The 13,190-nt window shown below is 38.1% G+C and overlaps 1 protein-coding gene across 6 annotated transcripts in view; it reads left to right on the forward strand.

Annotated features, from left to right (window-relative positions):
• Positions 1–6,468, forward strand: part of LARP4 (La ribonucleoprotein 4) — a 187,210-nt gene extending 180,742 nt beyond the window's left edge. For all 6 annotated transcript variants that reach the window (XM_059403101.1, XM_059403099.1, XM_059403103.1 and 3 more), the window contains 3 exons: positions 3,567–3,691; positions 3,954–4,122; positions 5,916–6,468. In XM_059403101.1, coding sequence (XP_059259084.1) covers positions 3,567–3,691; positions 3,954–4,122; positions 5,916–6,254 — 633 coding nt within the window. In that variant the 3' untranslated portion in view covers positions 6,255–6,468. The remainder of the gene's footprint in view (positions 1–3,566; positions 3,692–3,953; positions 4,123–5,915) is intronic.
• Positions 6,469–13,190: the final 6,722 nt, after the last annotated feature.

Raw genomic sequence — 13,190 nt, forward strand, 5'->3', positions numbered from 1 at the left:
TTTAGGTATATACATAGTGGAATTGCTGAGGGATAGGGCATCTAAAATTTAATTACAGTTGAGGTCAACTTACCTTTTCATGTTGTATTGGCCATTTGCGTTTCTCTTTGTAAAGTGTCAAGTATTTGGCACCTTTTTTTCCTGTTGGTTATCACTTAACTTTTTTTTTTTTAATATTTTATTTATTTATCTTACAGAAAACGAGAGAGAGAGAGAGATCACAAGTAGGCAGGGAGGCAGGCAGAGAGAGAGGGGGGAAGCAGGCTCCCTGCTGAGCAGGGAGCCCCATGCGGAGCTCCATCCCAGGACCCTGAGACCACGACCCGAGCCAGAGGCAGAGGCTTAACCCACTGAGCCACCCAGGCGCCCCAGGTTATCACTTATCTTACAGATTCGTGGAATTTTTAAATTTATTTTGGATACTAATCCTTTGTCAATGACATATATTACTAATTATGGTTTGTTTTCAGCGTTTAGTATTTGCGAGTGAAAACAAGTTCGTATTTTAGTATGGTCCTATTTATCAGTCTTTTTTTCATGATTTGTTCTTTTTTGTATCTTGCTTAGGAAACAGTCTGGCTTCCAGAGATCCTTTTTAGAAACCTCTCGTTCGGGGCGCCCGGGTGGCTCAGTGGGTTAAAGCCTCTGCCTTCGGCTCGGGTCATGATCCCAGGGTCCTGTGATCGAGCCCCACATCGGGCTCTCTGCTCAGCGGGGAGCCTGCTTCCTCCTCTCTCTCTGTCTGCCTCTCTGCCTACTTGTGGTCTCTGTCTGTCAAATAAATAAATAAAATATTTTTTTAAAAAAATAAAAAAAGAAACCTCATTCTGATCCTTCTATGACCTCTTTTTACCCCCCTCTCTGAGGGCTTGTAGGATCTTTATTTATCACTGGTATTCTGTGAAATGTCATGAAGGTGTATCTTGCTTTGGCTCTTTATTAATTCATTGCACTGGATACTTGGTAGACCTTTTCAGTCTGGAAACTCATCCTTACATGCTAGAAAATTTTCCTATATTATCTCTTTGATAAATTCTTCACTTCCCTTAAACTCTTGTGGGGTTTGTTTGTTTGTTTGTTTGTTTTTTAATTTATTTGACAGAGAGCTCACAAGTAGGCAGAGAGGCAGACAGAGAGTGAGGGGGAAGCAGCCTCCCCACTGAGCAGAGAGGCCGATGCAGGACTCTATCCCAGGACCCTGAGATCATGACCTGAGCCGAAGGCAGAAGGTCAACCCACTGAGCCACCCAGGTGCCCCCTTCCTTGAACTCTTAATTTGATATGGCACCTTATAGGTCGAACCTCTGATTTTGTTCTGGCCTTCCTAATTTTTATTTTTATACTTGTCTATATATAATTCCACAAAGTTTTTCTGAATATTACCTTTAAACCTACTGAAATTTGGGGCTGCTTGGGAGGCTTAGTTGGTTAAATGTCTGCCTTTGGCTCAGATCATGATCCTGGGGTCCTGGGATCAAGCTCCCTGCTCAGTGGGACATCTATCTCGCCCTCTCCTTCTGCCCATCTGCACCCCTCCCCTCCCCCACTCATGCTTGCTCACTCACTCTCTCAAATAAAATCTTAAAAAGCGGGTGGCCACCTGGGTGGCTCAGTGGGTTAAGGCCTCTGCCTTCAGCTTGGGTTGTGATCCCAGAGTCCTGGGATATCAAGCCCCACATTGGGTGCTCTGCTCAGTGGGGAGCCTGCTTCCCCCTCTCTTTCTCTCTGCTGCCTCTCTGCCTCCTTGGGATCTCTGTCTGTCAAATAAATAAAATCTTTTAAATAAGAAACAAACCTAGTGAAATATGTATTTCATCAATTGACTTTAATATCCAGGGCTTGCTATTAGTTTTTGTTTCTGTTTTTTTAATGGGTGTGTGTGTGTGTGTGTTTGAGAGAGAGAGTGTGAGCAAGGGGGAGGGAGAGAGGGAAAAGCAGCCTCCTACTGAGCAAGGATCTCAGTGCGGGACTCTTATCCCAGGATTCTGGGGTCATGACACAAGCCAAGGCAAATGCTTAACCGACTGAGCTACTCAGGCATCCTTTGCTATTGTTGTTGGGTATTTTTAATTTTTAAAATTGTGTTAAGGGGTGCCTGGGTGGCTCAGTCAGTAAAGCATCTGCCTTCAGCTCAGGTTATGATCTTGGGGTCCTGGGATCAAGCCCCGCATTGGACTCCCTGCTTAGTGGTGAGCCTGCTTCTCCCTCTCCTCTGTGCCACCCGCCCCCCCCAACCTTAAGCTCTCTCTCTCGCTCTATCTGAAATAAATAAAAATATATATTTTTAAGTATGGTAAATTGCACGTAATATAAAATATACCAACTTAAAGGATGCCTGGGTGGTTTAGTCAATTAAGCATCCAACTCTTGATTTCAGCTTTTGTCCTGATCCCTCAGGGTGGTAAAACAGTGTGGTGTCTGTTTGAGATTCTCTCCCTCTGCCCCTTCTAAAAAATTTACCATCTTAAACATTGTTCAGTGTGTGCAGTTCAGTTGTGCTAAATACATTCACAATGTTGTGCATCTAATCTCCAGAACTTTTTATCTTATAAATATAAAATGCAGTAGGGCACACCTGGCTAGCTCATTTGGTAGAGCATGCAACTCTTGGTCTCTGGGTTGTAAGTTCAGACCCCACATTGGGTGTAGAGATTCCTTAAAACACAAGATCTTTAAAAAATAATAATAAAGTCAGGGCACTTGGGTGGCTCAGTCGTTAAGCGTCTGTCTTCAGCTCGGGTCATGATCCTGGGGTCCTGGGATCGAGCCCCACATAGGGTTCCATGCTCTGCGGGCAGCCTGCTTCTCCCTCACTCACTCTCCCTGCTCATATTCCCTCTCTTGCTATGTCTTTCTCTGTCAAATAAATAAATAAAAACTCTTTAAAAAAAATAATAATAAAGTAAAATGGTATACCCATTACACGGTGACTCCCATTACCCATTACCTCTTCCCTCAGCCACTGGCAGCCACCATTCTACTTTGTCTATATAAATGTGAGTACTCTGGGTAACTTGCATAAGTGAAATGATGTAGTATTTGTCTTTTTGTGACTGGCAGCATGATGTTCTCAAGGTTCATTCATTATGGTAGTGTGTACCAGTACTTCGTTCCTTTTATTGCACAGTAACATTCCATTATATGGATATACCACATTTTGTTTATCTGTTCACCAGTTGATGACTGTTTAGGTTGTTCACGGTTTTTTGGCTACTGTGAAAATCTGTGTGTAGACATATCTTCTCTTGGGTATATACTGTTGGGTCATACGGTAACTGTTTAACTTTTTGAAGAACTATCAGACTGTTTTCCAAAATGCACCATTTTGCATTACTGCTTTCAGTGTATGAGAGTTCTGATGTCTCCATATCATCACAAACATTTGTTTCTTATTGGTTATAGCCACCCTAATGAGTGCAAAGTGATTTCTCATTGTGGTTTGAATTTGCATTTCCCTAATGACTGATGATGGTTAAACATCTTTACAAGCACTTATTGGCCATTTGGACATCTTCTTTGGAGAAGTGTCTATATGAGTTAATTTTGAAGTATGTTTTTACTTTAAGGATAATGAAGAGTTGAGAGTTAGTTGCCCAGTGCCTGCAGAGGATGAACAGACAGACTGCACCTCTGCTCAGCAACTCAGTATGAGTACCAGTCCTCCATGTACAGCTGAGCTTCCTGCATTAAGGTACAGGTTCAGTATAGAAAATCTTCTACATTATTTACTTTTTCGGGGTGCCTGGGTGTCTCAGTAGGGTAAGCCTATGCCTTGGGCTCAGGTCATGATCTCAGGGTCCTGGGAACAAGCCCCGAATTGGGCTTCTCTCTCTGTCAAATAAATAAATAAAATCTTTTTTTAAAAAAAAAAAAGATTACTTTCTCTTCTGATTATTTGCTCAGCTCTTTGTTTGTGCTGTACTAAGTCTAATGTCAAGCTCTCTTTTCCTTAGCACAACTCAGCAAGAAAAGGATCCAGTAGAGGATTCCACTGTTCAAAAGGATGTTCTCAACCAGACAACTATACCAGTTTCTTCCCCAAGTACTGCAAAGCCATCAAGGACAAATAGTACTTCACCATGTAATAGTAACATAAATGCACCTGTAGCTGTGGCCCTACAGGTAACTTGAGGAATTTAGTATGGGGGGGGGGGAGTAATTGGCTAAATAATAAGTGGTTTGTTTTTTATTTTGTTTTGTTTTTGCATAAGTCTTTATAGAGCAGAGTCATTTGGAAATAGCCCAAATTGAGGCTGCCAGCCTCAAATGAAACTCAGGAAGTTTAAAGTCACTGTGCAGAAATGGGAAATTTTAGCCATGTTGAGATAGTGAGGAAGTAACTGTTCATTCTGGGGTTTTGTTGTTGTTGTTGTCTTAAGACTTTATTTATTTGAGCAAGAGAGAGTATGAGTTGGGAAGAGGGAGAAGCAGACTCCTTGCTTCAGCTGAGTAGGAAACCCCATGCAGCACTCCATCCCACAACTCTGGGTCATGACCTGAGCCAGAGGCAGATGCCCAACCAACTGAGCCACCCAGGTAGCCCCAATTCTGTTCTGTTTTGTTTTTTTAATGGCCCTTTTTTTTTTTTTAAGATTTTATTTATTTATTTGACAGAACAATAGAGAGTACAAGTAGGCAAAGCAGTAGGCAGAGGGAGAGGGAGAAGCAGGCTCTCTGCTGAGGAGGGAGCCCAATGCAGTACTTGGTCACAGGACCCTGCAATCATAACCTGAGCCAAAGGCAGCTGCTTAACTGACAGAGCCACCCAGGTGCCCCATTAATGGCTTTTTTTCTGATTACCTTCTAGCTAAGTGAAACGTCTTTCTTACTCAGGTTATGATGAGGTATTATTTTTGGGCTAAAGGGACTCTGAGCCCTTTTGAAATTCCTTTTTTAATAATGTTTAACAAGTCTTAGGGCTACTTCCGTTATTAATCAGTTTACAGAAATCATTTTTATAATTAGGGAAATACAGAAAAGCAGGGCAAAAACACAACATTTAATAATCTTTTCATTCATTAATATAACTAATTGCATTTTGGTATAGTTTCTTTTTTCTAGGTTAAGGACATTTTATTTTCTTATTTAATACTAGTACAATGGCAGCTACCGATTACTGAATGCCTGCTATATGTTAAGACCAGTGCTAAATACTTTTCACTTGCTTTATCCCATTCACATAAGGCCCCTATTGTCCTTTTTTCCACATGAGGTTAATTAAAACTTTTAAATAGTCTTCTATTAATATATTATTTGTTCCCATGGGGCGCCTGGGTGGCTTAGTGGATTAAGCCGCTGCCTTCGGCTCAGGTCATGATCTCAGTGTCCTGGGATCGAGCCCCGCATCGGGCTCTTTGCTCGGCGAGGAGCCTGCTTCTCTCTCTCTGCCTGACTCTCTGCCTACTTATGATCTCTCTCTCTGTCAAATAAATAAATAAAATCTTTAAAAAAAAAAAAAAAGAAATATATATATATATATATATAATTTGTTCCCAGCTGCTCTGTTGAGAGTCTTATGAAATCCATCTCAGGGTTCTTTGTAGCCATGGAAGAGAGAATAGAATCATTTTATTTCATCAGATGAATGTACATTATTTACTTAATCTGTCCTTCCTTATTAGACATTTAGGTTGTTTGCAGTTTTTTCATCACCATAAGCAATGCTGACATGAGCATCTTCTAGATTAATTCCTCAGGTGACATTATTGTATCATATATAAATTGCCAAGGCTTTTTATTATTTCAGCAAAAAAAATGTTTAAGATTACTATAATACACTTTAATAATAGTGTATATGAGAATGCCTGTTTCCCTTTTCTAGAAGATAGCTTACTGATTTTCTTGTGGATCACACTATCCTTTTTGTACTTTATTTAAAGAATGTACCATAAATTTTTTTTATCTTCACTTCAAAGGAACCCCGAAAGCTAAGTTATGCTGAAGTGTGCCAGAAGCCCCCTAAAGAGCCATCTCCAGTTCCTGTGCAGCCACTGCGAGAACTTCGCTCCAATGTAGCCTCTCCCACCAAAAATGAAGAGAATGGAGCTCCTGAGAAGTCCATTGAGAAATCACATGAGAAGCCAGAAGCAAGGGCTAGTAAGGAGTATTCTAGCTTCCGAGGCAATACCATTCCCAGGGGAGCAGCTGGAAAAATCAGGGAACAGAGACGCCAGTTTGGCCATAGGGCTATACCTCAGGGAGTGACTCGACGTAATGGCAAAGAGCAATATGTGCCACCCAGATCACCAAAGTAAAGAAACAAACAAACAAAAAAACTATTCAAAAACTTCTCTCTCTTCCCATTAAACTTGAGCCGTGGCTATATTGAACTGTTCTGGAGGGGAAGGGGTAGCCAGGAAGGAAACAGGAGAAAAGTGTCTGTCCTTAAATCATTATGGATTTTGGAGTTGTGAGCAGTAGAATCCCAAAATTCATCTCTAAAGTGATTTTAAAATGCTGGAGGATTCCAATCAGTATAAATATATATATATATGTATACATATATAAAAATATAATTTTTCTATTTTTGTTTTTGATTTTAATTTGCAGAGCTCTTCTGCCTAGAATCAATTTTGAGGGTTCAGATTTAGCTTGAAAAAAAAAACATATTACACATCCTTCAGTACAGGAGATGAGGGAGTGAGAGAAAATATTTTTTGAAGAAACATTTCTGTAAAATTAGAAATTACTTTTTTTAATCTATTTAAAGTTTGGCTTGGAGAATGCCATCTCTGCCTATATGGCCTTGTGTTGCAAAGCAGATCAGTGGCTAGGGTGCCTGTTGTGTGAGTGTGTGCAAGAGTGATTGAAGCCAAATCTGTTGTCATGTTAGTAAATGATTTGAAAACTGAATGTAATACTTGAGTAGATTTTTTTTTCCATTTTGAAATTCAGTCTGTCTTTTTGACCTTAATATTTCATTCAACAAACTTTTAAGCGCTGATTGTACTTAGAGATGTGACTATCAATCACTTTGATACTCAAGGAAAGAAAGGGGGTTATTCAAAAAATCAAAAATTTGTTTTAGGTCTGAGTGGATAGGTCAAATGGACTTCAGAGGTTTAAACTGCTTTGTGATTTCCTGCCCCACCCCACCCCTAAAATAGGAGACAGGTTTTTTTGTTGCTTCATTGTCATTCTCTGTTCTTTGACTACCCACCCCCAAAAGCAAAATAACCAACATCTTACAGAATTGTATGTTTCTAATTGCCTTGACAGTTTAATCAAATCATATAACTGTTCTAATCTCCGATTGAACATTGAAGTAGTTTACTCTTCTGTTCATGTATTTAGAACTTTAGATCCCAGAATGGTAGGTCAGACTGACCCTACAGTAATTTATTTGTGTTCGTGTTAAAGATGAAACATTGTAACTGATTTCTTTAAGTGTTAAGTAGTGTAGAAGTAAAAAAAAAAAAAAAAAAAATATATATATATATATATATATATATATATATATTAAAGGCTTAATTTGGGGGTGACTTTTTTCTGTTTACAATGTATTTTATCATCATCTTCCTTTTCTCCCAAAAAACAAAAAAACAAAAAAACAGTTTGGAATTCACAGAAACAGAACCAGCAAGTCATGGTATTTTTTGACTTAAGGTGAGAAAGATAGTTGAAGAAAATTAATAGTACATACTTTCTCAGTGAATAAAGTTGTAGCTGTCATATTAAGTAGGCACGTTTACATGCTGGTGTTTAGAAAATGGCTAAAATATTAAAAACCATTTTGCATTAATCTGTTTTAAGTCCTACTATTTTCAGAGTTCCATGTAAGGTGGGGTTTTGTTTTCTTTTTAGGGATAGTTTGTAATAGTCATAACTATCCCTTATGTTAGTGAATTACATATGTACAAATTGAAACTGTAAATTGTGAACACTGGAAAGAACCATTGTGACATAGAGTAAACATCTTAGTAATATATTAAAATGAATGTAAATGGAGGTTAAAATTACATTACTGTGAAACTCATCTTCCAACTCTAAGTTAATCTTTGGAGATTTGTATTAGTAGGTAACTAAACACTGCACATTTCTGTACAAGCCAGGATTATCATTTCTTTGTAACTTATTCAGCTTGGCAATTGCTTTTGATTTGGTGGATTGATAACATGGTATAATATATTTAAGCAGTTTGAAACTATTCATTTCTACACACTATTTTTAAAAATCATCTACTAGATGAAACATACAATAAAACTACCTGTGCTGAAATTTGGGGGAAGTTTAGGTCCTTTAAAAAAAAAAGTATTAATAATCATTGACTACATCTATGATAAAAGTGCTTATTTTGGTTTACTTAGATAATGCTGCAGTTGGTGGAAATGATAAACATTTAAAGTGTTAACACTCTGTGAATGCATTGGATTTAAGAGAATAAACATTTTATAAAAATCACTTGGTAAGGATTATAAACTTAATTATTGCACTTAAGAATGAAACATTACTTTTTTACAATGTCACAGAAATAGGCTTGTATTACTTGTATGCTTGTGTGACTTTTAGTCCACCCAACTTCTAAAAACTAAATGTTCTAATTGAAACAGAAGAAAAGAGTCTTCTTTTTGAAGAAAGCAACTGTGTTCTTGCCTTTTTACCCAAAATGTTATTGGAAGTAGAAATTTGAAGACATGATCATTTTTAAATTTCTTATAAAATACATAGTGTTTTAATTTAATTTGCCTCATTACAGTTAATAGTTCCCAGTTTGGTGGGATGTATAGGGAAGAGTGTATGTGTGTGTGTGTGTGTGTGTGTGTGTGTAATATATTTTTTTTCACAGTATGTATTTAGCATTTATTTTATTACAGCAGATTTAAGGTTTGTATGAAAATGATGCCTGTGAGTTGTGTGAAACTGTTTGGATTTTTTTCCAGCAGTTCTCTGTAACTGATGGAGGTTGGGCGCTTACTGTAGTTCAGCTATTTATTTGGTTGTGTAGAGGGAGGAATTTAAATGTCAAATTTTTCTCTTCATCCTTATGACTTAACATTTCCTTGGATTGTTGGAGGCTAAAAGTAGATGCAAATGATAATGAGTGTATAGTTTGGTGGTTTTCTGTCATAGTTCTTATTGCATGAAGAGAATAAGAGTCACACAAGTTCATCACTTAGCACTTCATAGAGAAGGTATTTGGAGATCACTGCAAGACCTCTCTCCATTTTCTATCCTGATAATTGAGCTTTTCAGGATATCTAGGGCCTGTCTCTACTTGAGTGATTCCATTTTTGCAAGTATAGACTGGCATTCAAAAGAGTGATCCATCTAAATTTTACTCACTTGAATTTTGGAAGAAGAGAAGATCTTTTAGTAATCAGGATTTATTGTTGTCATCTTATGTGCTCGATTTGCATGTGGTCTCAAATGACATGCTGATTTTTAATTTATTTGTGGTTCCTAAAATTAAGGTAGTTCCTAAAATTAAGGTAATTTGAATATTGCTTTACATTCCTTTTTAAATAACCAGGTTGGCTTTGCAAAAGGCTTAATGATGGAGTATTTGATCTGCTGGTGCAGAAAATAGTATTTAAAAGTTACTGAATACTTTTTTTAAGCTTTATTAGTTATGGCCTTAATAGTTAGTCTTTTGGCTTAAATGTCCACTGGTTTTACTTTGACACAATTAAACAGCACTGGGGATAAGTCTCTTGATATTTGTGTTGGGCGGGTATATTAACCCTATTTTAAAAGTACCATTTTGTTTGTTTTTATAGAAAAGGTAAAATGCAAGAGGACAGTGTATTCTTTTTGAAGGTTTTTATAAATTAACGTATGATGAGGTTTTTTTCCTAATTTTTTATATTTCCTTACAATGTGGTGGCCACTAATTTAACTTGAGGCTTTTCTGGTGTATGCTAACTTAGCTAGTCTGAGCTTCCAAGAAGATACATAGACATTTCAGTTTTTATTAACTGAATGAGACATTTTAAGAAGTTGAAAGAGAATTTGTGTTCAAGTTGAAAGTAAATTCTCTTTCGAAATCACCTGATTATTAAATAATTTTATTTTTTAAAAACTAACAGTTTTTTATGAATTGAGTAGACAGTTCCTAAAAATACAACTCAGATGTCAACAGGCTGTGTGTAAAATAAAATGGTTTTATTTTCAGTTTTGTAGTACAAAACACTGATTAGTGTAGATAAAGAAACATCTACATCGATGGTGGGTTGTTTTGTTTTGTTTTGTTTTTGCCTGATTTACTTGTCTTTTGAGTGACCCCTATTAAATGTTTGGGGTCAGGGATCAGAACCAGTTACCCAGCTTCTATTTTGTCCATTTCTTAAGTTTGTTCCTGTTGTCCAAACTGCCCCCTCCCCCAAAAAAAGATGGTGTGACACATGCTCATGCATATTATGTTAAAATGAGTACATCCTTGTATTTGTATTTCTGTTTTCAACATTGCCAAGGTGCTATGGGAAATTAAAGTAACACAAAATTAGAAAAAATAAAATTATTTAAAAGCAGGACTGGTTTCCTTTTCTCCAGGTGGTTTATGTCTAATGACTACTTGTATTTATTTTTCCATAATTCTGTGTGTTGCCTATTCCCTGAGTTCTATCATTATTCTGGTCTCAGGTCTTTTTTTGGTTTGGTTTGGTTTGATTTGGGGGAATGGGATACAGGATGTGTGAGATTTCCTCTATAAAGTGAGGGAAGAGAACCAGAAAATTCAGCAGTTATGGTCCTAGGCTTTTCTCAAAATCTTTTAGTGTCTGGAGAAGTGGTGATGGAGAAAAAACCATAAGGCAATGTGCAGCTTATGGATTTTGGTTTTCTGGGGTAGGTTATGGTCTGACCTGAGTGTAAATTCTAGGCTTTTAAACTTTTATTTCCAAGAGAAAACCATTAGGTTATTTTTAGCTTTTCACCACATCGTTGTTTTGTTGTATCTAAAGCTAAAGGATTTGGGAGCTTTTTTTTTTTTTTTTTTAAGATTTTACTTACTTATTTGACAGAGGTCACAAGTAGGCAGAGAGGCAGGCAGAGAGAGGAAGGAAAGCAGGCTCCCTGGTGAGCAGAGAGCCCGATGTGGGGCTTGATCCCAGGACTCTGGGATCATGACCTGAGCTGAAGGCAGAGGCTTCCTGTGGAGCAGGAAGCTAGATGAGGGGCTGAATCCCAGGACGCTGGGATCATGACATTGAGCCAAAGGCAGACGCTTAACAACTGAACCATCCAGGCGCCCCTCAGTTTCAGTTTTCTATTTCAGGAAGGTTTTTACAAAGTTTAGCAGTTACTGCTAAAGGATGGTGAATTTCCTTAAAAGTCTGACAAAATTATCAAGGGTGTTCTAATTTGTGTGAGGTGTTTTTTTTTTTTTTTTAATTTGTGTGAGTTTAAAGGAACTGGGATGTTTTTGCTTTCTTTATAATGATCCCACATTGGGACCTCCTTCTTCTGGTGTTGTGGGAAACAAAGGAACAGGCTACCTAAATACTTTTTAATGTATATATTTTATTTCTACACCCAGTTTGGGGCTTGAACTCATGACTCTGAAATCAAAGAGTCACATGCTCTTCTAACTGAGCCAGCCAGACACCCCTAAACATCTTTTTAAATTCATTTTTGGTAGCTGCTCTGCAGATCTTTCTTGTTCCTTTTGTATTATGTTTACTGTATAAGACTTAACAGTACTACTCCAACCTCTCTAAAATATGTATGTGGCTTTTATCTTTACACACTTGTATTTTCAATGATGCATCTAAGTTCTAGTTTTGCATTCCCAATTCTGCCTGTACAAGTAACCGACACTGATCTATCAAAACTAATGGCATTACCTTACCATTAGAGTTCATCATAATGGGTAGAATATTATATATATTGTCATCTAATATTTATTGCATGCTATGTTCCAGACAGTGTGTTAGGCAACAGAAATATGCTTCCTGCCCTTATTGTGCTTAGCTTGAAATAGTCCTAAGTAATGGCAAAATATGAAAGCTGGAGTCAGAATCTGTGTGATTAGGAGTGAGGGATGGTGCAGGGATAGAGAGATATTTCTCCGAGAAAGGGGACATATCTGAAAGAGCAAAAAAATAGGTGGGCAGGAGGGTGTTCAGATTAGGAACAATTTGTGCATTAGCATTTTACCATGCACTGGAAGAATTAGAGGGTCCTGCACATAAAATCATGGGTGCCATTGTTTGATCTTTCAAGCTGAGGCTGAAGAAAGGGAAGAGCCAGACTCCCAAGATTTGAAACTTGTGCACTCTGGACAATAGATGGGAGACCAGTTAGATTGTACCTCATGATGATAGGTTGGAACAAAGTGGAAGATTTGAGAAATTTCTGGGAACAAGACTTAAATGGATAAGATCTATTGAGGGAAGAAGAGCGAAGTAAGCATCAAAAATTACTCATGAGGGGTGCTTGGGTGGCTCAGTGGGTTAAAGCCTCTGCCTTCAGCTGGGATCGTGATCTCAGGGTCCTGGGATCGAGCCCCGCGTCGGGCTCTGCTCAGCGGGGAGTCTGCTTCCCCCTCTCTCTCTTCCTGCATGTGATCTCCCTCTGTCAAATAAATAAAATTTTCTTTTAAAAATTACTCATGAAAAGGTTTTTTAAAAATTACTCATGAGGGGGCCTGGGTGGCTCAGTTGGTTAAGCGGCTGCCTCGGCTCAGGTCATAATCCCAGCGTCCTGGGATCGAGTCCCACATCAGCCTCCTTGCTCGGCAGGGAGCCTGCTTCTCCCTCTGCCTCTGCTGCTGGCACGCTCTCTCTCTCTCTCTCTGGCAAGAAAATAAATTTTAAAAATCTTAAAAAAAAAATTACTCATGAATTTGTGGCTCTGGAACGGGATGGATGTTTGTGCCATTCGCCATGATTGGAGGGATACGTTGGCAAAAAACATTTTGCGGGAAGGGAAATATATTATGAGTACAGTTTTGAAATAGTTAGGCTTTCTCCTTCTGCAGGGTTTCTAATAATACTAACAGTGGAGACCTGGGGGAACAAAAATAATACTAAACTAAAAATCATTCCTTTTAAGTCCAAAAGACAATAGTTCATCTCCAACATAAGGTGGTTTTCATTAGATTGCATTTTCTTTCAGCTAATTTTATTCTTGCCTTCCCACCTCACCCCCCACCCCCGCACCCCGCCCCACCTCCAGTCCCCTTTCAGCTAATTTAAAATGTGACTATTAGGCTACATTTTAATGTAGCCTAAATAAAAAATGTTTGGTTTATA

The sequence above is a fragment of the Mustela nigripes genome, chromosome 6 (genome assembly GCF_022355385.1).
Source record: "Mustela nigripes isolate SB6536 chromosome 6, MUSNIG.SB6536, whole genome shotgun sequence".
Classification (NCBI taxonomy): domain Eukaryota; kingdom Metazoa; phylum Chordata; class Mammalia; order Carnivora; family Mustelidae; genus Mustela; species Mustela nigripes.